Here is a 25,890-nt window from a genome sequence, read left to right as displayed (position 1 = left end):
TTATCCTTATGATTGGAAAAAATCGTACTTAGGATTCAGTCAACTTTTTTACAGTCAAGGACCTGCTTTCCTTCCTTTCCTGAGGGGTTGTTGCCAGGGTGACCAAAGGGCACTGCATTTTGACACTCCTCAACAGTGAAGAAATTATCAAAAAGTGCATGAAACAGACGCATGCAATTTGGTTTTGATGCGTGATTCATGGCAGCCAGGCGGAATGATGAGATGAATATGCCGCTCCCAGGAAACAGCTCCTGCTGGGCTGATGGTGAAGCTAGGCTGCCACCAGATCTCTCTCCAATTAAGTCGCAGAGAGTCTGAAGCTCTCTGACCCGGCCTGGATCTGAAAGGGAAGTGAGCTCGTAAAAAGATGAACGTAAACGATTCTGATCATTAAGCAAAAATAATAGCAAATCATTTTCATCAGGGCCAAGAGTCATTCACATACTATTTACTCAAATACAGTAATGGGGTCTACACACAGCTCCACTACTTCCTGAATTTAAGGCAGCTCCTTGGTTTCCTGTCTTACATTATTGGACAACTGATTAATCCACGTGTGTCTGAGTCACAATGGTCAGACACACGTGGATTAATCAGTTTGTCCAATAATGTAAGGCAGGAAATAAAAGACCAGCCTTAAGTTCAGGAAGTAGTGGAGCTGTGCATAGAGCCTATTCTATTATCATAGATTGGATAACAAAGTTATCCTAATGATGTCTTTCTTTGGTTTTGAACTTTGCCAAATCTGATCGGATAAGGATAAAAAGTGTTGAACTCATGGGCCCAGGCGATTATGTAATAATTATGACAAACCTACCCATAGGGTGGTGGTCCAGCTGTGTTGCGGCCTGTTGCATGTCCCCCGTCAGGTGATGGATTCATCGATGGAAATGAATTTCTATTTGGCCACAACAATTTAGACTGGTATTTTTAGACATTATTAATGTTATGATTATTACCCCATATATAACAAACTATTACGTTAATACTTACCAGATTGCTCATTTGGGGGAGGGGAGCTCAGGTCCTTCAATTTTCTGAGTGGGAACCCGTAGCCTCTTTTTTGCCAGCACTTTGTTTTTCTCCATCCGGTTAATGAAAAAAATACATTTTAGATCATTAACGCTAAGTATAACATCAATAGACACAATTTTAACCTAAATTCACTTCATATCTTTGAGACAATAATGGTATTAAAATGAGCAAAAATCAAATCAAATCATTTTCCTAATTGATTGTTTTAAAACCTATAAAACCACCAAGATTAAAAAAATGTAAAGATCATAAACCCTGATAGCATCCCTATTCTTGGGTGAGCTTTTGCAGAAAATCTGCTCACAACATACGGACTCGTGACACAATATTTATGAACTTGTGCTCACAACATACGGACTCGTGACACAATATTTATGAACTTGTGCTCACAACATACGGACTCGTGACACAATATTTATGAACTTGTGCTCACAACATACGGACTCGTGACACAATATTTATGAACTTGCAGATCTGAAATTTCAGAGATAAATAGCTAGTGTACAGCAAAAATAGGAGGGAAAATCCAGTCAACAAAGTCAAATTTAAATGTATTTAAAACATTTAGCTAACACAAGTTAGCTAACGTTAACTTTAGCCGTTAGCTAACGTTATCTATTAGCTAACGTTAACAATAGCAGTTAGCTAACGTTATCCATTAGCTAACGTTAACATTAGCCGTTAGCTAACGTTATCTATTAGCTAACGTTAACAATAGCAGTTAGCTAACGTTATCCATTAGCTAACGTTAACATTAGCCGTTAGCTAACGTTAATTTAGCAAACCATCCCATTTTCGACAGTCTGAATACAGTTCGGAGTTTCTTTGTCAATTACTTGTTGGGCAGACACCTAATTACCTAATCCCCACCTTCCATTATTATGATAATGTCAAAAGAATTTCATTCTTACCTCTTCGTGGCAGGGGCAAAAGCCAACAGGTGCAGCAGCAGTTACCGACGCACTTCTCTCACCCCAACGAAATTACGAATTGGCGCCAAGACCCGCCCTCCAATCTTCTTCTTCTTCTTCTTCTTCTTCTTCTTCTTCTTCTATTTTTATCTGGCGGTTGATAACTTGTTGTTGTATTACCGCCACTGCTGGACTGGAGTATACCCACAGATTATATTTCCTTTATACTATTACATTCTTTTTAAAAGCCCTGTATTCTAGATAACAACATTTTTATTTGTTCAGGTCCTATCCCCTGACCAATCCGCTATCCTAACCTTAACCACTCGAGGTGAAAAGTCTAATCAATCGTGAGCCATGCAATGAGCTGCTTCGTAGGGCGGGTCTTGGCGCTACCACGTCTCCCGCGCGTGCAACGTTAATAGTAATAGTCATAACGGACTCTTTCATCACACATGAGGTAGGATTCTTGGAGTAACGTGTTACACACTCTTTTACTGCTCTATACAATAGAGCTTTGCTGTGAATTCTTTTAAAACAGCACAATTGTCAACATTTAGAAAGTTCACAAAGGTGTCTTTTGAGCAAATCATGGCTTATGTTTTGATGGGTTACGTTTTAGAACTCAAAATTCTAATTAATGAATTGTATGGCTTGTCAGAAATAAACACCTTTTGTAAGTTGAACATTATGTAAACCATCTCAAATTATTTGCCTGAATTGATATACTTCTTTTCTTAAATTTTGCGCTGAGATAAATTGAGATATGATTGAGCTATAATATTAAATAATGTCTCATATTGAGACTAATTTGAGAGCTAACACTACTCTATTTTTTCTTTTTGCTGAAACACTAGAAAGAGACAACTGTAAGAGAATCTGAGAACTCAAATAGTGAGCAGTACGAGACATATTTCTCACTGAGATATAATTGAGATCAAATTGAGACATCTTTGAAAGCTGCATTGTATGTCTCATTTTTCTCTTAGTTGAGATCAGGAAAAGAGACAGCTGTGAGAGAATTTAGAGAACTTGCACTGTGCTCAATGTGAGACTTAATTCTCAGGAGAGACATTTGAGAAGAATGAGAAAACCACTTTGGTCTCAATTAGTGCTCATTTATATCTAGGAGATGTAAATGTGACATAAAGGAGATCTCATCTTCAATTTTGCTTTGCTATGGGTGGCTCTGTTTTCATTCGCCTTTTGTTGTGGCTGAAGCTCGCCAAAGGTCACCCGGGGTCACGCCAGAAGGAGAGAACGAGCTTCAATGCCTCAAACTCCACTAACAACCCCCACTGCCCCCCACCCCCCCTCCTCCCGGGCCATATTTCATAGCTTCTCTCTCTCCACATCCACGCGACTGGTTCGCATTAAAATGGACACATGTGGTCTTAGTTTTGAGACGCGTGGCCGACACCATCCCATAACCGGCACTGTGAAAACGGATTTCTCGGGGCAGCAGAGTCGAGGCTGAACTCAAACAGGGTTCCACTTTAAAGGTACGGCAGCGACTCGTTACAGGCACGAGCATCACCGCCGTGCACAGCAGATAACGTGTGTTAGATGTTTCAGCTCCAACTCGTACGTCACCTGTCAGAGGGGCTTTTAACGGCTGCGTGTCAGCGTAGAGCAGCGCTTCTCAAACTGTTTCTGTCGGGCTCCACTTTGGAGAAAGAAAAGTGCAACAAAATGGTCCGTGCTGAATTTTTATTGAAATGACAACATTTTGTGACTTTGACTGTTAGAGGAGAAGAAAGAAGTGGACGTAACTAAACAGGGCTGAGATGTTTTACAGTGCGGTGTCCTTAATTACTGAGGGTGGGTAAAGAATCATTTCCCCATGCGGGATTAATAAAGGAATTTAAATAAAATAATAATACTTTTAAATGAAAAAATAAATAAATAAATCTACATTTCCCCCAGCCCCTCGTAATGTAATACCTCCGTGCCCCACCAGAGGGTCGCGCCCCACAGTTTGAGAACCACTAGCGTAAAGAAATGACGCTTTAGGCTCTCGCACAAGGGCTCAGTGTTTCCATTGGAAACACATGAGGCAGAGATCAAATCCGTGACCCGTTTTATTTCTTTTAATGACGGGACTTTATAAACTATCAATCGATTTAACCTCCAGACTGCCGTGTAACTCCAAACAGCCACCAGAAACTTTCAATCGTGTCCCATGAACTTCATCAGCAGACGGTGAATTGTAGATTATGAATTGTCACTTGGACGTTGGAAGGTCTACAGTATTTAGCAGAAGGAGTTCTGGAGCTTTCAATCGTATCAACTTGAGCTTCATCCGTTTTCTAAAAACATCGGAACATATTAAGAGTCCTACTCAATGTTGGTTTGGGATTTTTTTTGACAAAAGCAGAAAACATAGAACAAAAACATCTTTGGGGAAATGTTGAGGACAAACGGACGGGGGAAGGTTCCCTCGTATCTTTACACATCTACACAGCCGCAGAAACTTCCCTACTTTCCTAAAAGCCAGATAACATCTCAGTACCCGTGAAGGGAAACCTCGCTGTATGACGTCTGTTTGTATCAGTGTTACTTTCCTTCCATCACCTGAAACCAACGGGGGGGATTTGTCTCGCTGAGCTGAGCTCCGCTGAGTCCGAATACGGGAACTCTAATGACAAATATAAAGTTTACATTTGCCAGTTGACACGTCTAATTAATATAATATCAATCACTGGATATCAAATCTTTGCAAGTGAAAGGGTTCAAGTGCAGTTTAAAGTTTGGATTTGTTTGGTCATGCAACTTAAAAGCATGACAAATAGGATTCTGGGTAATGTAGTTCTTAAAAAATGCACATGACAAAGTAAACTTATTGGTGTGCACATGGTGGTATTAGTAAGCTAGCTAGATAACTAGCCAGCTAAATGCTAGTAAGCTAGCTATTTATTCAATTTTACTATTAATATTTGTAATTTACAAGCAAGCTATGTTTCAGCTGTAGCCAATAAATCCTCCTCCCTTATTTTTATGCAAATATTAAAAGACGTAATTCATATAAAGCTGAAAAGATTATTTTATTATTAGGATATAAATTATATAATATAAATAATCTTATAAATACGCTTGTTGCTGCTGAACAAGAGCCGACAGTCAGTCAACAGTGCCTTGCTCAAGGGCGCGTAAGGGGATGAAGAGAGATTGGACCTGCTGCTCCGGGATCTGAACCAACGATCTTTAGGAGCACGTTCTGCTAGCTGCTACGAAACGTGTGAGATGAGGTGCGTCCTGATGCCTCGAGGGTCAACAAGGTCAAACCAGCATCACACACACACACACACACACACATTCACACCCTCACACCCTCACACACACAGACACACACACACACACACACCCTCACACACACACACACACTGTTGTTTTTTGGCATTTCTAACCAAAGGGAAACCACAGGCTGGATGGAGATCTTCTGCACACGTGATGAACAGATTCCATTCATATGGACCAACAGCTGCTGCCTGAGGACCAGATGGAAACACTGAATCTCTCCATGTGATCCCTCAGATTGGCTTCAGCCAGACAAAGATTCAGATGAAAGCCTGAAGTTAACATGCAGCTGTCAGATTGGGATCATGGAGACGTATCCATGTGCTTTAAACTGATACAAATGAGCTGTTGGATGTAGATTCCTTACTGTCCACATGACACAGTTGAGCCAATATACTACTTATAAGAAGAGGACGTCATCCACTGGTTTGTGAGCTGCGTTATTGAAGCCTTGAGTTCGGCATTGAGTCCATTGCTATCTTGTTTTTTTGCAACCAGTGAACAGGAAGTGGCCATATTTGGACTGTGGGAGACGTCCACTGTACTTTTACCTCAGTAAAGCATCTGAGACTTCTTCCAAATGTTCTTCTCCTTGGATCCAGCGCCTAGTTACAAAAAGCATTTTCCTATGTTGTCATGTTTCTCTGATATCCTTTTACTCGTCATCAGCGTCGGTTCACAGCGTACTGAACATGTTAAACCATTATTTAGAAGGGGCGTCCTTTTATTGTGCTTTAAATGACATCGTTCTGCATCGGTCAGCATGTTGTGTGTTCAGCGTTTCCTGCACCAGTGTCACTCGAGCAGATTCCTGTCTCTTTAGTGGACTTGGCAGTGACCTTGGATGCTGATTTCCAGGCGTATTTCTCTTCTAATTGAGAGCTGCTGTCATGTGTTGGACTGCTGCCACCTCTTGTAAAAAGTACTGAAGAGGAAAATGCATTGGGACCATCTGGAGGGAACACGAGATGGTTTTTATGATCCAACTGAAGACAATGGCCGGCGCAGGTTCATTTTAGAGCTGCAACAGCAGTTTGAAGTCTGCTAACTTCCGGAAATGAGTTTGTACTAAACTTCACAGTCAAATAACAAACCTGCCACAGATCTAAAGACACAATTAGCACAGAACAACATGTACAAGTTTAACGTACAAAACGCACAAAAGAAATATACTCATTGTTTGATTTCAATCCAAAAAATGCAAAAAAACAAAAACAATGATGGAACATAAGTAAGAATTGAGCATTTTTTGTGGATATGAAAAGCATTAATAAGGCTCACAGGCTACTCACTATTACTGATTATTACTAAAGGCCGCCGCGTGTTTCTGCGTCTTTACGCGTCGACACGCTGGTTTCACTTCCTGGTTGTAAAGTCCTGCGTGTGTTGCAGAGCGATTCACCTCCAGAACAACAGGTGGAGTCACGTGTTTGGTTGAAGACGACCTGGAGAGTCACGTCTCTGTGTGTGGAAGTCGCTGGGTGCTTTATTTATGGATCATAGACTTTATTGCCCCGTGCATCCACACTGCTGCTTTTCATCAAGGACACATTTGTCCCGTATTTTCCTCCACGACTTTGTTCCCCTCGTTGGTGGAGATCTCCCTCCATGAATCAGAGGCCGTCCGGCGTCCTCACAGTCCGCCAATGACGGCTTGTACAAGCGCTCATATTTACGCATTTCTTCACACAAAAGCTCTTGTGTGAAAGGACACACAGGGGACACACAGGGGACACGCAAGGGGCTCTTGCGTCTGCGTTTCCTTGCGACGCTCTGAAAACGCAGAAGCATAAACTCGGCTCAAGAGTGGCCTCATGTCCTGTTGGCTAACATGCTAACAATTAGTGCAGCTAGCATCATCTAGCTTAGTCACAATGATTTGAATTTAAACACACATTTATTTTAAACAAATAGTTGTGGAACTATTGAGGAAATGAAATGTTTTCTTCTTTGCATTAAAAGCTCACGCCGCTCACATACAGCGTTTGTAGCTGCGCCCACGAAAATAAATGAATCTAAACTAAAACTCTTTTCTTGGTCAGGAGCGATGTTGATGAGGCATGAAACAAGACAACGCTGATTTATTTGTTTTGGCTATTTTTGACTATTAAAGTCCCTTTTTGTTTTCCTGTGTTTCTTTTCTGTGGTTATTTTAACACAAACAATCTGTAGTTGTCGTGTGTACGTCGTTTGGGAGGTTTCTTGTTGGAAAGACTGTATTTATTTAACGGGCGGAAATCAACAAGTGTTACTTGAGCCCATAAAACACAATCAATCCCCGTTACGTGAGACAACTCACGTATGGTTTTTCATCTGCTGTTTGTTTTTGCACCAATGTCACAAAGATATGCGTCTGCAGACTCAGTTGAAAACAGGAACACTGTGTAATTCATGATTATTACGGTTATTACATGTTGCTGTCTAACCATCTCGTGTCACTCGACAAACTAAAGGCTTAAATAAGAGGGTGAGGTCATCCGGCTCGAGCTCTGACTCTAATTGGCCTCCATACGTAAGACATCTGCATCCAGTAACATTGATTACAGTCTCCTGTCCAGAAGTGACTGTTTCGTGAAGCCTTTCCCTTTCTCCTCTTTCATTACACTCAGCAGATAACGGGCCTGATGTGGTGCACGGCTCGCAGTCACATTCGGTTACAGCCCTTTTCGTTTAAATAGCCTTCAGAAACCTGACTGCCGTCACACAGGAAAACCTTCGCTGAGTTCTTCGCCGCCATTGATGGTTGTAATTACAGAAGTGATCTCAAAATGACTCACATAGGGGTTATATTGTGGAAGTGGGTTAGAGACCTCCGGTTGGCTCCACGGTGGAGCATTTTATCCCCACGCTGGTTCCATTCTCATATGAAACCGCGCGTTGTGTCCCTCATCAGCGCTGTAGCGGTTACTCTTTTCTTAGTTTGACATTTGGGAAATATTTGGTTTGTTTCATGAGAAGATTGTTAATCAAAAGGTGGTTAGCTTTTGTCAACAGACTGGAAACAGGAAGCTTGATCCCAAAAGAAAGTATCGTTTCAGCTGGTCGGTTTGTATCAAACAACAAACAACAACAAGACGCAACAGGTTATTTGTTTGTCGTGTAGGGCTCCTAACTTCGGGGAGCACAATCACCAGACTGAAGGATTTGGAAAAAATACTTTTATTATAACAGTTCTTATCAAAAAAAGGGAAAGGGAGCATTGACTTCTGGGCAGGAGGCGCTATTGGTTTGGCCCGCACCCTCTCACATACATGACCATGATGGTAGCCAGGCTACTATACCCACCCAAACAGCACAGCACCCCAAAGTGCACAACACGTCAGTTTTATAACACATTAGAAGGCACAGCAATTCATAGTATAACTATCCGCACAACAATTCAATAACCAATAAATGGCACGACAGGTCATGGCACAATAAATAACATAGCTATTGCAAAACCCCATCGATAGCCAACCATGGACATCGAAGTCCATAGAGCACATGCACAGCACAGCAAACAGTTCCACCGTCGTGACAAGAGGCATGTAATTAGAGGAGCGACCGCCCCATCGCGCGTCCCCCTACCTGTCAATGTCTCTGGTAAAAGGAAGGGAGGAAATGTCCGTCGGTCGGCGTCCCGCCCTCGCCGACCGAGTAAATCCGTAAAGATTACCGGTTTCTCGCGCTTTGCTCACTCCGGTCACCACAGTAGTCTGGCCACGACCACTTGCAGATCCCGGTGTCGTCGCGTACCACCGCGGGGGTTGTCTTGTGTTGCGTCGTCGGCGTGTCCGGAATTGCGCCCGCCCCTCGCCAGCTCCGTTCTACCAGCCCTTTCTCCCCTGGCTTCTCCTGGCTTCTCCTGCAGCGGCTATTAACGATTGCCTTGGCCAATCCCCGTCCCGCAATCAGTCCCATCCTTTCAGTTCGCAGCTGTCCAATTCAGGGTCAATCATCTCCAGTCCCTTACGGTTCTTTTACATTTACCCATTGCACACACGCCAATTACAATTACAATGGTTACCACACCCCGTACGTGACACCCCCTCCTGCTTTACCTGTGGTCCTCCCGCCCACTAATCCCGGTACCTGGCAGGCTTGCTTCCCAAGTTGGCCCGCTGGGACCTGCGCGGTTCCTCCACCTGCCCTCCCAACCTGGGCCCCATCTGTTCAGGGTCCACCTCATCCTGGCTTCCCCTTCTGGCCTCTCCCCCACTCCTAGCTGCCTCTGGACAAACCGGTCTGCCTGAAAAACCAGCCACCAGCCCACCCCAGGGTGACTAACCTCATCACCATGACCACCCGCCACCATACCCGACTCCTTGTGAGTCCCTTCCTCCGCCTGTCACTCGTTCGGTTGTACATGGTTGCGATGAATGGTGCGGGCTGGCCCATCTCTTCCTCAGGCCTCACCACATAGGTAGGCTGGCCAGGTGAAGGCTGCATGAGGACAACAAAAGGCTGGGGGTCCCAATGGGGTCCTAGCTTACCCACTGCACGCCGGCGGAAGTTCCGGATGAGGACACGCTCCCCCGGTAGCAGAGACGTTGTGGTGGCTCCCCAGTTACGCCGGTTCTGGTCCTGTTGCTGGTGTCTCCGGCGACTCTCCTCCCCCGCAAGTCTGTAAGCATTTTTCCGCAGGTTACAATGTCGTATCAATCACTCCAGTGGTGTTCCACCGCCCTGGGGCCGACATACACCCCACTCCTGGTCCACTGGCAGCCGGGCATGTCGCCCAAATAGGAGATGCCTGGCCAGTGCTGCTATGTCACCACATTAAAACCCCTTCCTTCACCACTAACTGTTTCACTTGCCCCCACACCCCTTTACCTGATGTCCCCAGCGCCTGATACTCTGCAGAGGTTGGTCTCGGGTCTCGGGTGCGGCCATAGTCCTCTTCGTCTCGTGCAAACACCCCTTGCCACTCGTCCAGGAGGGCCTGGAGTTTGCCTTGCTGTCCAGGGGTCAGCCCATCAGCCTGTTGGAACAGACCAGAAAGATTGGCAGGAAGAGCACTGTGCACTGGTCGAACATCAACTTCTACTACCTGTTCACCCCTCCGCCGGAGCACCAACTGATTAGGGGCCTGGACATCGTCCGGTCCCAGTCTTGACACCCGGGCCAGTGGTCGTCTTGAGGGCAACTCAATGACAAAGGGATGAGGGTTGCACACTCTAAGGAGCACCTGCCTATCCTTGACCTGGGCCACCGCTCGACCTACGCACTCCTGGCCTCCCTTGTAGCAGTCCTTGAGTAAGACATCCTCAGCCCCAACCTTTGGGGCCCCTAGGACACCCCGTACGTGACATGTTCTTGATCTTTGGAATGATCCAAGCTAACTGTTTCCATCTGCTTCCAGTCTTTATGCTAAGCTAAGCTAATCATCTGACGCCATATGTTTGACATTTCCAAGGGTGTTACCGAGATTTAGACATTGGGGGGGTCCGCTGAACACTACGGGGGACGGAGGGGGGCACTACGGCTAGTCGGCCTGGTGCCCGCCGCGCTGAGCGGAGCGAGCACTCTTTTCCTTAACAAACGGAAATAAATTGAAAATAAATAAGACGTGCAACGTATCCTCACATATATGTTACCAAAAGTCATTTTCTGAGCGTTGACTTTCCTTCAGAAGTCAAGGAATTCTAATTATTATTTAGGTTTAGACAACAAAATAACTTCCACACAACGTACATTAACATCTGTATTTATTTTTAAGGTTTATTCCAGTATATTTTATTAAACTAATCATTTCCCACCTGCATTTAACTCCTAGCCGTCCAGTGACAAGTATCTCCTGATAAAGTCATCCAAAAATGTTAGATGAATTTATGGATTAAGTATTTCGCCCATTGAGAAGATTTTACGTGTTCAGGTAACTAAGCTATAAAAAACACACATGAAAATGCGTTGTTGGAGACACATGAAACATTTTACCTTGTATTTCTGTACTTAATAAAATGTCAAATGTTGATATTAAAAAACTTTATTTGGTGTTTCATATTGGCTCCTTGCTTTTGATAGACTGGAGAACCGCGGGTGGGTGAAGAAAATACCACAAAAACACAACGCCGTCATCATCTGCTTTGAGTTGCCGGGCGGGAGGCGCAGAAAGGGTTAAGAGTCACGTGGTCCCGGGTGGTATTATCGGCCCCGGGCGGCAAAAGAAGAGAGAAAAACCTTCAGGAGAACAAAGAAATCGGGGGTGTATTTAAAGGGAAGCAGCCGTTGTGACGCCCGGCTTTCCTGCACTGCGCCGCGCGCCCCCGAGGATGCGGAGCTCCGTGGCCGTGTGCTGCTGCGTCTTTGCGCTGCAATGCCTCCCGAGCGCGCTGTGCCTCCCGGCGCGCGGACCCAGCAGCTCCAAAGGGGCCCCGGTGAGTCGGGCCACGCTGGTTTCATCTCTTTTCCTTTCACGTCGCAGAGAAGTTGACAAAATCCGAACGAAAGTCTGCAGGAGTTTTTTGTTGAACGAGTCGTGGTTGCACGTGTGGGAAATGATTCATTCGTTTTTAAAGCGCTCTGCAGCTTTGACGTAAACACACGCACACACGCGCACACGCACACACACACGCTTGCATAATAACTGTCTCGTGCAGGCTTACAGGCCGTAGTCTTCTGTCACCTTTCTGCACTTCGCGCTGTTTTGCATTGGTTCTTCTTGTGCGGACTCATCGCGACTATTTGCGTCTCTTCGCTTCAAAGTAAATTCCATCCTCATTGTTGCACGCGTGCAGACTCGCACGCGCACGCGCTCCACCGCATCAATGCCACTCAATGTTGTGTTTGGGGAAATTGTTATTTTTACCACTCGCTGACCTGTCGCTGTAATCAGCTGCCCTCACTTGGAACAGATTGCTGTCATCGGTATTTATTCGTTTGTTATTTTGGTGTCTGCTCAGCAGGAGAAGAAACTCCAAAATAACCCCTGCTGTCTTCTGCCCTTGTGTGCGTGACAGTGGAGTTTTTTCCTGCCTCAGTGAACATAAAGTCTGCAGGAAGCCGTAATAACGGGTCTCACAGGCGTTTAGTCAACAACACCATAAAAGACGCGGGTCCACATGGGCCCACTGAGCAAGTTAAGTTAAGTTAAGTTGTATCATCAGCATCACTTTGCACATCGGACCACATGCTGCTTCTCCAGAACCTGTGGTCGTAGTATTGACGTGGTCAGTGTGAACGCATGTTCCCCTTTTCTCCGCAGGAATGTCCTGTTTACAGGTAAACACCAAAATGAGGAATTTCATCTAAACATACAGGCGTGTCAGATAAGCAGTTCCGCGCAAGAATGCGAGAGGAGCGCGTGGACTTTTAAGGTCGTTGTTCTTACGAGGCGGGAGAGGGATTCGGTTTGGATCCGGTCACATGGCGAGAGATGTTTGGAGCTTCAGTCGCAGAACACGCGGCGACCTTCTGAGGGGAGCTTCCCTCAGCTTCCCTCAGAAGCAAACGCAACACGTCCTGCGCGTCAACTCGGGGGGGGGGAAACAACCGGTCGCATCGCAAGAAGGCAGAAACCTCTCGTTCTAGCGAGTGAAGTCAAAGCTTCGTGAGTTAAAGCTGCGTTCTCTGCTCCCATAGACGTCTATGAGGAAATGACTCTACTTCTCTGTAGTGACCAGCAGGGGGCGACTCCTCTGCTCCCATAGACGTCTATGAGGAAATGACTCTACTTCTCTGCAGTGACCAGCAGGGGGCGACTCCTCTGCTCCCATAGACGTCTATGAGGAAATGACTCTACTTCTCTGTAGTGACCAGCAGGGGGCGACTCCTCTGCTCCCATAGACGTCTATGAGGAAATGACTCTACTTCTCTGTAGTGACCAGCAGGGGGCGACTCCTCTGCTCCCATAGACGTCTATAGGAAATGACTCTACTTCTCTGTAGTGACCAGCAGGGGGCGACTCCTCTGCTCCCATAGACGTCTATGAGGAAATGACTCTACTTCTCTGTAGTGACCAGCAGGGGGCGACTCCTCTGCTCCCATAGACGTCTATGAGGAAATGACTCTACTTCTCTGTAGTGACCAGCAGGGGGCGACTCCTCTGCTCCCATAGACGTCTATGAGGAAATGACTCTACTTCTCTGTAGTGACCAGCAGGGGGCGACTCCTCTGCTCCCATAGACGTCTATGAGGAAATGACTCTACTTTTCTGTAGTGACCAGCAGGGGGCGACTCCTCTGGTCCCGTAGAGGTTATCAGAAAATAAAATCTACTTCTGATTTATTCCCTCAGTAAACATTGCAAACAGTTTATGGTCTTAATCTCTAGTTTCAAGTCTTCCTCAACACAGCGTGATGTTCATTTAGTGACTGATGGTGCATTTGGAGTCAAACAGACCATGAAGCAGGGGACCCTTCAGGACGGGACCATAGATACGTATAAAGGCTAGATGTCTTACGGCTACGGTTAGTCTAGAGCCGCAGTTCAGCACAGACGTGACATTTTCTCAGTGGTTTTTGTTTTCTAATTAATGCTTGTTCATCGTTGCGATCGTTGTTGTGTTTATGAGAAAGAAATACAGTCTTGCAGGACTAAATACAGCGGAATTTGGGCGATTTTGATGCACAAAATGATGTTTCCGTCTGAAAGTCGCAGTTCTGTTTCAAAGGGTACATTCTGCGAATTCCGTCTGTTTTCTGTTATCGCTGACCTTTTTCTCCCCCTGAACCACTTTGCGTACCCTACCCAAGTTTGGGAACCGAGGGTCTACATCATGGGAAGCAGATGTTGACTTTACTACTTATTAAGATATTTTAAATATGGAATGTTCAATGCCTTATCGCGCTGATGTGTCCGAGCCCGACTAGATTTTCGAAATATTTATCCGAACCCGGTCTGGTACCGACGGGCTCGGGTCAGGTATCCACCCTCTAGTCTGCACATGGCGGCCATCTTGGTTCAGTCAGCTTGCTCACCCATAACATTGTGTTGGTAGTGATACATGTACTTTTTAAATAACCATGACTCAATTTTCAACATATCTTTAAACGGTTTGGTTTGTTATAAACAGCAGAGATGTAGTCATGACACTGTATACTTATGAATAATTATGTTGTGTTCTAAAATAGGTATGAGATTTTCCTTTCCTTTACAAATATACATACATACATATTTAAATCCCCACCATCTTTACAGAGATGTATTTAATAATTATAACTATGGGTATTCATATGAAACTAACATTAAACAGAACATTATTCATAAGTATGCAGTGTCAAGTACAAGTATCACTATAATGTTATAGGTGAGCAAGCTGACTGTGGCAAGATGGCCGCCATGTGGCGGACGCTCGACTGTGTTTGGCCGGCAAACGCGGACGAGACATCCAGCCTTTTATACGTATCGATGGGCGGGGCCACGCGCTGATTGACAGGTCTCTACTACATCGCTGTCCGGTCTCGAGGTATTTGTCTTTCCGTCTTACGACTTAAACCTTTTCAGTGTTTTCACTTCAGGAACGTTTCAAATTCCTTGGGAAAGATCCCTGTTTTGGAATTGTTTTGCGTTCCATTCTTTTAATCCACAGTAATCAGTCGTAGTGTCGTGACACGTCTTCGCCCGCGAAGCGAAAAAAACTAAACCGGTTTCCGCAGATGAAAAACAAGCAGGTCAACAGAGCGGCGTTGCACCTGTGATGACAGCGTTGTTATGTCTACTGGTCATCTAGCTGGAAAGTCTAATCTGCACCCCCCCACCCCCCCCGCTCCCCCCTCCCGCCCCCCCTCCCGCCCCAACAGCGAGTGATTACACAGGCCCGGACAGGCCTCGGAGTCTGAGGCATTCAGGGGATGTTTTCTCTCTCTGGAGGGAAGAGGGGGAGCTAACCGCTAACCGCTAAACTGTTTCCGTCACCTGGAGTTGGCTTCTCCGTTCCTCGTTTTTTTTTTTTGCACCGCGTCGATGTCTTCGGGCGACGCGATTGGTCGGCGGAAGCCGTGGGAGCAAAGGCGACATCACAGCGGGCCCTCGGTTCCCCAGCGAGTGTCCATCTGGGTCACACTGCGCCGGGCCGGTGACACACAACGAGGTGCTTGTTAGTGAGGGGGTTCGGGTCTGGGGGCTCCTCGTGGCCAGCTAACAAAAGGGAGGGGCCCCTTATACCCCCCTGGGGGGGGGGGGGGGATGTCAGCACTGGCCCAGTTCCACAGGATGGTCAAGGCGGTTGGATTTATCAAAACCTCACATCAATCAATGCCAGATGATGCCGCTTGATCGACCCGACGAATCATTTCACCAAAACTTCACAGGAAATGGAACCGTTTGGTTTGGTAAAGTCTTCTGCTGAAGATCCCGCGTGCATTTTACCAATGGAGACAAACACGCGTAACGATAACGAGTTTGAGTTATTTCCACAGAGAAGGTTTTAGGTTCGGTCCGTCTGGTCCGTCTCTAAGCGACCATAAAGCAGGGGACGCTTTAGGGCGGGGCCACACAGTGATTGACAGACGTCATGTCTAAATATGGCCTTCCTTTTAAAGACAGAAGCCGGGTGTTGGTGGGTTTTCATCCTGTGTGAAAGATTATTTCTGATTTCAGACATTATTTTATTATTTTCCTCCTCATAATATCTGAATCACTTGCGGTAAATGTCGACCCTTCAAATTAAAGAGTGTAGAAACACATCTGGCTCAGTTCATGCCAATAAACTTCTAACTCCAGGGGTTTAAAATTGCATGAAGTTGAGAGTGTGCTTTGTACCTCAGGGGGGGTCGGGGTCAGTGGGGGGGGGTCAGGTGACTCGGTGTCGTGTTCATGCTCGTGTTTGCGTAAAGGTTTCCGTGCAGACAATGAAGGAGACTTTCTGCTGAGAGCAAGAAGACGAGACGTAAACTCCCACAGAGCCCCGAGGGAACACGTGATGACGGAGGAGCAGGAGGGGGAGGAGGGGGAGGAGGAGGGGGAGGGGGAGGAGAAGGAGGAGGGGGAGCAGGAGGAGAAGGAGGGGGAGGAGGAGGAGAAGGAGGGGGAGAAGGAGAGGAAGGAGGAGGAGGATGGGGAGGAGAAGGAGGGGGAGGAGGAGGAGGAGGGGGAGGAGGGGGAGGAGAAGGAGGGGGAGGAGGATGAGGAGGAGAAGGAGGAGGGGGAGGAGAAGGAGGGGGAGGAGGAGGAGGAGGGGGAGGAGGAGGAGGAGGGGGAGAAGGAGGGGGAGCAGGAGAAGAAGGAGGGGGAGATGGAGGAGGAGGAGAAGGAGATGGAGAACAAAGAGGAGGAGGAGCAGGAGCAGGAGTTCATTACAGGCACGATGACTCCATGTGTGAGCAGCGACGGATCCGACAGCAGAATTCAGAGGGGAACGTGTTCGCACACGGTGCGTCTGCCAGCGTCTCCAGACTGACACACCCCCCCACCCTCAACCCCCCCACACACACACCCCCCCACCCCCCTACCCTCAACCCCCCCACACCCTCAAAGAACCCTGAACCCTGCTGTGAAACCTGCAGCGAATCAGGAACTTCAGGGTCAGACGGGTCAAACAAAGCACTTGACAGACAGGCGGGGGGAGCAGGGGGGGGCGGGTTCTTCCTTTAACCACCAGGCTACGGTTTGTTTTTCATCTCCGTCTTTGAAACGACACCCACCACTTAGAATTAGCCAAAGTTTTATGACCCTGAAAGCCACCCCCCACCCCCTCCCTTGCCCCCCTCGCAGATTGGGATCAGGCAGGCGACTTTGCTCTGCACGGTCTCGTTTTTGGGGACGGACGGCCCGTCGCCGACCAGGTGACCGACGAAATCCAGAGTCCTCTAACAAAAAGGAGGAGAGGAGGGGGGGGGACTAGAGATTTTAAACTCATGTTTGCAATGTAGAGTCATTTCCTCATAGACGTCTATGGGAGCAGAGGAGTCGCCCCCTGCTGGTCACTACAGAGAAGTAGAGTCATTTCCTCATAGACGTCTATGGGAGCAGAGGAGTCGCCCCCTGCTGGTCACTACAGAGAAGTAGAGTAATTTCCTCATAGACGTCTATGGGAGCAGAGGAGTCGCCCCCTGCTGGTCACTACAGAGAAGTAGAGTCATTTCCTCATAGACGTCTATGGGAGCAGAGGAGTCGCCCCCTGCTGGTCACTACAGAGAAGTAGAGTCATTTCCTCATAGACGTCTATGGGAGCAGAGGAGTCGCCCCCTGCTGGTCACTACAGAGAAGTAGAGTCATTTCCTCATAGACGTCTATGGGAGCAGAGGAGTCGCCCCCTGCTGGTCACTACAGAGAAGTAGAGTCATTTCCTCATAGACGTCTATGGGAGCAGAGGAGTCGCCCCCTGCTGGTCACTACAGAGAAGTAGAGTCATTTCCTCATAGACGTCTATGGGAGCAGAGGAGTCGCCCCCTGCTGGTCACTACAGAGAAGTGGAGTCATTTCCTCATAGACGTCTATGGGAGCAGAGGAGTCGCCCCCTGCTGGTCACTACAGAGAAGTAGAGTCATTTCCTCATAGACGTCTATGGGAGCAGAGGAGTCGCCCCCTGCTGGTCACTACAGAGAAGTAGAGTCATTTCCTCATAGACGTCTATGGGAGCAGAGGAGTCGCCCCCTGCTGGTCACCACACAGAATGCAGCTCTTAATTTCTAATTTCACCACCAACTGTCAAAGGTGGAAACCACCTTGGGCAGGAATGCGTCCTTCACATCCCTCATGTGCATTCACTTTAACTTCACACAGCTCATCAAAACAGCTGACAAACCCCCCCAGGAGCCTTTAAGATGCTGTTTGTAACCTTTTTCCACGGAGGGAGAGGAAAACACGTCATTAATTATAATTGACTCTAAAGTCACCGTCAAACAAGCAGCTTCACAGTTAAATAAGTGGATTTGTTTGAAACATTATGTTAAAGGGTGATACAAGTCACAGGGTCACAGGTTACACATCTTAACTTAATTTAACAGAGTGCAAAGAATATCTAATCAAGCCTTTATCAAAGATATAAACTCTTCCTCCGATACTCAAGTAAAAAGAGATCATGAACTCAATGGCCTGTTTCTCCTCCAGAGCCTATAACCCCCCCCCGAGGTAAACAAATGACTTCAAAACAAGCAAACAGATGTAAGCTGAATTCCAGGCCGTCAGCGGCGCTTCAGATAAACCTCACGTTTCCCTCCAGGAGGAAAGCAGCTAACAAGCCGTTTAAAGAAAGGCTGAGCAGCCCCCCCAACGTGAGTAAAGTGCCTTGCGCCTCAAAATAAGCAGCTTACATCTCGTTTAAACAAAGTGAAACGCGGGCTGGTGGGGGGGGGGGGGGGGGGGTATTTGCCCGTCAGTCAGCGTGTTCTTTGCAGTCTGGGGCACATTCCATCCGTCCTGCTGCGTTTTGTTCCCTTTAACCGCCGCCGCCGCCGCGCTGAGAGAGCTGCACCCTGCAGACCTGATGGAGCTGAAGCTTATGACGAATGTTATGAAACCTCCAGTCTACGTCTTTAACGGCCTCTTGTTCTCCCTCAGGTCTCTGACAAGTTCCCCGAGCTGAAGAAGAGGGGGAAGCTTCCTCACGCCCAGGACCCGGTGAAGGAGGCGAGCCGGCCGTCAGACGCCTCGGCGCCGGCGTGGAACCGGCCTCGCTGCGGCGTGCCGGACTACCCGACCCGCGAGGAGGTGCAGCACCGGGGACGCCACCGGCAGAGACGCTTCGTCCTGTACGGAGGACGCTTGGAGAAGACGGACCTCACCTACAGGTACGGGGACGCGCCCCACCAGCTGCTCCCGTTTGTCTCATGGCGAGCAGCAAATATGTGTTTCCTGTTCCTGTGAATTTACTCGCGTTTTGGTGTAAAAAACGAAATGAAAGAAAGGAATGCGGGGGTAGATTAATAGAATAAATAAATACATGTAAACACCCCAAAACATGACAAATATTAATGTTAAAAGACAGTGTCCAATCAATAATAATCATAATTTGACATTTGCAGTTCTACAAAATCCCCACCGGCCATAAAACTGTTTGATCTGGTCGGCAGCAGCTTGATGATTGAACCACAGCTTCACGGTGCTGGTCCCTCACGGAGAAGAAGCTGTGAAACGAACTGCAAAGTGGAGCGAAGTTTAGCAGCTAAAGAGACGCTTCCTTTGGGTCGGTGGAGACCAAAAGCAGAGTTCAAAGAGAGAGAGGCCTGGAGACAAGCAGCCTCGTCTCCTGGGGGAGGACAGGGAGTGTGGATGGGTAACTTTTTGTTGTGAAGTTAACCATCTATTTGAAACGATGAGTCGATGTTGCCGTATTACTGCTGCCCCCTGGAGGCCAGAGCAATAGAACATTGCGGGTTCAGGTAACGGCGGACTAAATGAGGACGGTTGGGGCCGGCCCTATTTTCAGACACGTTGACTGATGAACTCAAAAAGCACATGAAACGGAGGGGGCTCGTATGTACTTAGAGAACCAAGTCTTGAAATTATGATCTGGCAGGGGGGGTTGGGGGGGTTCTTTCATCTGAAGCCTCAGTCTGGCTGCTGCCTCTCTGTCTGCGTCCCCCGGGGGCCCTTTCATTGTAGTCCTTTCTTTAACGTACATTAAGAGAAGGCGGCACGGGGAGAGGGTGGGTTAGGGGGGGGGGGCGGCACCAACCGCAGACTAATAAGATTCTGCTGGAATGGGACCGATAAAAGGCTCCGGGTGTCACCTGACAAAGCGAAGTGGTTATCCCAGGCAACGGCCCACAAAGTCCAGCCACACTTGACCTTGACCCGCAGGGGCCCCCACGTCCCTCTGAGAGACTCCGACGCGAGGCGAGAGGGCAGCGCCGCTAACGAAGCCCCCGGGTCGGCCTTTTTATTTATTTATTCATTTGATCTTGTGCAGCAGGTTCCGGCGCGCCGCTCGCGCCAAGCTGAGGGCCTCTAATGAACTTTTACATCAATAAGTCCGAGCGGATATCCGGGTGCCGAATACCTTTGTGATAATGAAACAACTGCGTCAAGAGCTCATATACCGGATTGACAGCAAGAGGTTGAAATTAAATGAAAGTTACTCATTTTCTTTTCTGGGTATAAGAAAATCAATATGAATTGGGATGTATTTAGCCTAGCTTAGCATAAAGACTGAAAACAGTGGAGGCTGTTGGCTTCGCTCAGTCCAAAGGTAAAAGTCTTCCCAGTAACACCTCTGAATCTCTTTAATCAGCATGTTTGTAGATACTTGCCGTGATCCCGTCATCTTCGTGCTGCAACGTTTTGATTCTGAGCGGTTGGCAGGTTTGGTTTCATCGTGCCAAAGCCCAGAATCTGTGCTAACATGTGCCTCGTAATCGCCAGAAGCGCTGCAAAGAATACAGGCCAAACACGTCCCGACAGCTCCGTACTTCACCGGCACCACAGCGTTTCCATCCCTCTTCGTCTCGCTCATATCTGATTATTATTCGCCAGCTAGCTTAGCTTAGCACAGAGACTGGAAACGGGGGGGGGAAGGCAGCTAGCCTGGCTCGGTCCGATGCTAGGGCTCCACATCAACAGTTGCCAGGTTGCCATTGTCAACCATTTTGAGAAATTGGTAAAAGCTTCTTGACCTTCGGTTTCTACTCTTTAACATATAAAAACAGCAAAAAGTGTCATTAGTTCTATTTTATTATTTACATAAGATCAGAAAGCATGGCGGTCCCTCTCAATACCACACATCCTGTGTGTGTGTGTGTGTGTGTGTGTGTGTGTGTGTCTGACGCCTGCGTTGATCTGCCGTAGGATCGTCCGGTTCCCCTGGCAGATCGGCGAGGAGAAGGTCCGACGCGTCTTCCAGGAGGCGCTGAAGATCTGGAGCGACGTCACGCCGCTCACCTTCACCGAGGTCCGGGGCGCCAAGGCCGACATCCGCATCGACTTCACGAGGTGGGAGGGGCCACCAGGGGAAAGAAAACGTCTTTGAGGCGTTATTTAGGAAGGGACTCGTGGCGCGTGGAATCTGTAACGTGTTTTTCTTTAACTTCCTTTCATATTTAACTGGTACTATTGGGATCAATGTGAATTGGTTTATAACAATAATAATTATGAGCTCATCGTGCTGATAACCTTCAGAGGGTTTTTTATTCTCATCGGAGCGTTTGATTTACGGACCTGCAGGTACTGGCACGGAGACAACCTCCCCTTCGACGGCCCGGGTGGGATCCTCGCTCACGCCTTCTTCCCCAAAACGCACCGGCAGGGCGACATCCACTTTGACTACGACGAGGCCTGGACCCTCGGAAACCACATGGGTGGGTTGGACTATTGTTTCACTCAGTGCAACATAAGACAGATAAACATACATGTATTATTATTTATTTATTTACTATATTTTAAAAGCAGCAAAACAAAAAAAACTAAAAAATGAAAAGCAGCTATACGCTCTAAACAAACGAGGAAAAAAGGAGAAATAAAATGTTGACTCAAGTAAAGAAAACAACTTCACGCCATCTCAACCCCCCCCCCCCGCCCCCCCCTCCTCGCAGGGACGGACCTCCTCCAGGTGGCGGCCCATGAGTTTGGGCACGTCCTGGGCCTGCAGCACTCCCGCGTGCCGGGAGCCGTCATGTCGGCGTACTACTCCTTCTCCTACCCGCTGAGGCTGAGCGACGACGACAGGCGCGGCATCCAGTACCTCTACGGCGCCCGGCCGCGGGCCCCGCCCTCGCCGCCGCCCCCCCCGCCGCCACCGCCGTCCAACCCGGAGACCAACGAGATCCTCAGGAACGTGAGTGGACGCAGCAATTTAGAGAAGAAAAAGGACGACTTGGTACCGAGTACTCAGAGGATTCAGATGGACGCAGATTGCATCCGACCGAACAGCACTTCCTGTTCCACTAACGTAAAACATTAAAAGTCTCTGGAGAGTTTGGTTTGGATGCTCAGCTCAAAGCACATTTAGTTTCCTACAATCCTTTAATGCAGCTCGGAAATTGCTGGTTTTATTATTTAAATAGAGGCTCAGTCTTTCCCTAAACTGCTGACGGTAGTTTTTTATCAAAGTGCATTAAAAGACGACAATAGAGGTTTTCATCCCAAAAATGAGCTTAATGAACAAAACGGAGTGAACGATTGATGCTGATTCTGATCTGTATGTTTTATTGAGCATCTTTAATCAGTTATTATTTTTGTCTCTCGGCCTTTGTTTTCTTCTTCAATTCATTCATAAAAAACGACTTCATGTATTTTGTGAAATACCAAAATACAAATGAAGCATGAATGCAACATTTTACTCAAACGCAACAACAACCAGCATCTCTCTGGAGGCTGAATCGCTCAAACAGGAGGAAGTAGTGCATCGGCGTGGGACTATTTTCTGCGGCGGATGAATCCACATTTGGTATTTTTAGTCAGAATAAAGTGAAGTTCAAAATGAAGGATGTTTCTAAATGGAGCTTTATGACTCAGAGGGAGTTCATTTATTTTCATGGAATTTATTGATAAGTAAAACAATATGGAATAACCCCCCCCCCCCTCAAAGAGTTAAAAAGAATCTTTGATTTCAAAAGAGTTAAAAAGAATCTGATGAACGAGGGTCAAAGTTTCTCCTGTAGAACCTCTAACCTTTTACCCCCCCGACAATAACCCTTACCCCCGTGTCCCCCCCCCCCCCCAGCCCGACGTCTGCCAGACGGACTTCGACGCGGTGTCGCTGATCCGCGGGGAGCTCTTCTTCTTCAAGTCGGGCTTCGTGTGGCGGATCCGGGACGGCCGCCTGGAGGGGGGGTACCCGGCGCTGGCATCCCGCCACTGGAGGGGCATTCCGGACAACATCGACGCCGCCTTCGAAGACAAGTCGGGGAACATCTGGTTCTTTCAAGGTGGGGGACGGCGAGGAAACAGAGACGAGTGCAGTGGCGGAGGGAGGGGAGGGGTTTGTACAAGTGGGCGTGTCTACATTCCCCCCCCCAACAACTTCACCACAAAAGGAGTAGAAATGAGACGATGGATGAGAGACGTGGACGTGGAGCTCACTCTCCCTCCCCCTCCTCCCCCCCAGGTGAGAACTACTGGGTGTTCGATGCTGAGATGCAGGTCCGGGGCCCGGAGCCCGTCCGGGGTCTGGGCCTGTCGCCGTCGGGGATCCGGGCGGCGCTGCGCTGGGGCCACGACGACAACTTCGACACCTACTTCTTCAGGTCGGGCAGCTACTGGAGGTTCAGCCCCCACCAGCGGCGGGTGGAGGCCGCCCACCCGCGCGACATGCAGGACTGGAGCGGCGTCCCCGGGGACGTGGACGCCGCCTTCAGGGACATCTACGGTAACTTGCATCAATTCCGTGACCCGAGGTGGTGTGAATGAAATTGACTCCACCGCGGACGCCTTCAGCTGTTACGTCATTGGCTGACCGGGCCGTTTCCTCTCTTGTCAGGCTACGCCCACTTCATCCGGGGGCGCCAGTACTGGAAGTTGGCCCCCGTCGGCATGAACTCCTTGGAGGGCTACCCGCGCTACGTCGGCGTGGATTTCTTCGGCTGCAGGAGCGCGTGAGTCACGTCAGGTTTCTTCTGGACCACGAAGAGGACGTTTCTGGAGCAGAGACGTTTGCGTTCTTCATCCTTCCTCTTTGCTTTGCTCCGTTCATCCTCCCTCTCAGGAACAGCAGGTAACGTTTCCCCGACTCGGACCTCCTGTGCAGCTTCGCCCGGATTCATTTTGCACATTTTCTGTTTTCTTAATCACGGCGAGGTGAGAATCGGTGAGAGCGCCGAGGCTGGTTTTCATTGGGGAGTGTTTGAAGAGTGACATCAGACTTTTAACATGAGTTCCAACTCGAAAATCCTTCGTGATGTCGGTAAACAACTGGAATCCCAACATATGAACAAAAGTCACATTGTGCTGGAGTTTGGTATCAGTAGAACATTCTGCTCTGCTTCCAACTCGTTTGGCTTTCAGAAGGTCTGCACACAAATACACTGTCACAGTGTTAGATGGAGAGACTGGATTCATGGCACGAACATCCCAAATATCCAAGTACACAGCGCTTAATGTAGATAATCTGGATCCCTCTAGACACAAATAGCTTCTCACTCTTAAGTGAAGCGGCTGTGATTTTAGACGTTTCACATGAAGTAACGTATTTATATTCCTTATTTGGGCAACGAGGTTCCTTGAGAAAAGACGGGATTTAGGCCTTTTAGATGTTATGTAACCAACACAAACACTGCCTGTCACTCAATGTGGAGTCTTAATGAATATTCATGTTGGGAAGAAGAAAGAGGAGGAGGAGGAGGAGGAGGATACCGTCACTGCTGCCTCCCGTGGAGATGTCCCTCCTCCAACGTGACGTCATGAAGCTCCCGTGGTGATGTCGCTCCTCCAACGTGACGTCATGAAGCTCCCGTGGAGATGTCCCTCCTCCAACGTGACGTCATGAAGCTCCCGTGGAGATGTCCCTCCTCCAACGTGACGTCATGAAGCTCCCGTGGTGATGTCGCTCCTCCAACGTGACGTCATGAAGCTCCCGTGGAGATGTCCCTCCTCCAACGTGACGTCATGAAGCTCCCGTGGAGATGTCCCTCCTCCAACGTGACTTCATGAAGCTCCCGTGGTGATGTCCCTCCTCCAACGTGACGTCATGAAGCTCCCGTGGTGATGTCCCTCCTCCAACGTGACGTCATGAAGCTCCCGTGGTGATGTCGCTCCTCCAACGTGACGTCATGAAGCTCCCGTGGTGATGTCGCTCCTCCAACGTGACGTCATGAAGCTCCCGTGGCGATGTCCCTCCTCAGCAGTCTCTCTGGCCTCTGGGGCGGTTTGAAGAGAAGCTCCAGGGCGCCACCTAGAGGACGTCCCCCCCAGGAGCAGGGAGGCGTCTCATCACGGCATCTCCGCCTCACGCTGGATGATGTCACCGCTCCTCCGTCACCTCGCCGTGGTGCGTTCAGGGACAGTGGCTGCTGACTAACAGAAGTTATCATACCAGCTGGGTGTCAAAAACACGCTCAAGTAAAAACCCTTTTCCTCTGAAAAGAACATCAGCGCATCAGACTCAGGTCAACGTGTCCTCCTCCTCCTCCACCTCCTCCTCCGTCATCATGTGACTTTAATGTGCTCCAGCTGTGAGTGGCTCCTCCACTATTCCACACTACTCCTCCACTCAATTTGTTTGTTTCTTCTACGATTTGTTTGACAAAATACTTGTTTCCCTCTAAATGTTCGTATTATCTCCCATTAATCACATCTATCTGGTGCCATAATAACGTATATTTTATTATATTATCAGTCAAAAGGGACGTTTTACTGCTGAGATATTACTTTTACTTTTGATATTTTAAGTGCAGTCAGCTGAAAATATACCTGAACTTGTAAAGAAAAGTACTTTTGTTCCGTGGTATTGGTACTAGTACTTAAAGGTGGTTTAAAAACGACATTGGGGGAAGTTGCTCTTCGTCACAGGACGTGACCTCTTCCTCCTCTTCGATCTAAAGGCTCTCTGGGACCCGGTGACGCCGTGCTCTGACCCCTGTGTGGGCCCCGTCCCGCAGGTTGAGCCCCGCTGAGCTGAGATCAGATGTTAGTTCTTCAGTGCAGGGCGCTGACGAGTCGTATTCAAATATTTATACACAAACAACTTCCATGTACATACGTGTGTTTGGTTATTGCCTCTTTGTTTGTACTCATATGTGTAAAATCCTGTACATTGAAATAAATGAAACTTGTTTTCTTGTTTTCTTATTAATAAAACCATAACCTTTTTACCGTGTGTGTGTATTTTATTTCATCTAAAAAGAAAAGGCAGGCA

The 25,890-nt window shown here is 47.9% G+C and overlaps 1 protein-coding gene and 1 long non-coding RNA gene across 3 annotated transcripts; one reads left to right on the top strand and one right to left on the bottom strand.

The window, feature by feature from the left end:
- Positions 1 to 28: 28 nt before the first annotated feature.
- Positions 29 to 3,132, bottom strand: LOC120833427 (uncharacterized). The gene is made up of 3 exons (XR_013452043.1): positions 994 to 3,132; positions 818 to 898; positions 29 to 340 (listed from the first exon to the last, which is right to left on the bottom strand). It is a non-coding gene; the product is annotated as an uncharacterized LOC120833427 (long non-coding RNA).
- An 8,187-nt stretch (positions 3,133 to 11,319) lies between these two features.
- On the top strand, positions 11,320 to 25,844 carry mmp11a (matrix metallopeptidase 11a). Of its 2 annotated transcripts, none has more exons than XM_078086366.1 (8): positions 11,320 to 11,599; positions 18,663 to 18,892; positions 20,889 to 21,032; positions 21,264 to 21,397; positions 21,632 to 21,873; positions 22,762 to 22,966; positions 23,146 to 23,406; positions 23,518 to 25,844. In XM_078086366.1, the coding sequence occupies exons 1-8, from the start codon at positions 11,495 to 11,497 to the stop codon at positions 23,634 to 23,636; spliced, it is 1,440 nt and encodes a 479-aa protein (XP_077942492.1). In that variant the 5' UTR covers positions 11,320 to 11,494; the 3' UTR covers positions 23,637 to 25,844. The 2 variants fall into 2 exon arrangements, with proteins under 2 accessions (XP_077942492.1, XP_077942491.1); XM_078086365.1 differs by lacking the exon at positions 11,320 to 11,599 and adding an exon at positions 16,376 to 16,533.
- Positions 25,845 to 25,890: the final 46 nt, after the last annotated feature.

Source organism: Gasterosteus aculeatus, chromosome 13 (assembly GCF_964276395.1).
Source record: "Gasterosteus aculeatus chromosome 13, fGasAcu3.hap1.1, whole genome shotgun sequence".
Lineage (NCBI taxonomy): Eukaryota > Metazoa > Chordata > Actinopteri > Perciformes > Gasterosteidae > Gasterosteus > Gasterosteus aculeatus.
This window is presented reverse-complemented; position numbering and strand designations above follow the sequence as displayed.

Coding starts and splice junctions, on each gene's coding strand:
- mmp11a (XM_078086365.1), top strand. CDS start 16,396: ATGGAGGAGGAGGAGAAGGAGATGGAGAACAAAGAGGAGGAGGAGCAG. Junction 21,033..21,263: donor ATCCGCATCGACTTCACGAG/GTGGGAGGGGCC, acceptor ACGGACCTGCAG/GTACTGGCACGGAGACAACC. Junction 23,407..23,517: donor CGCCTTCAGGGACATCTACG/GTAACTTGCATC, acceptor CTCTCTTGTCAG/GCTACGCCCACTTCATCCGG.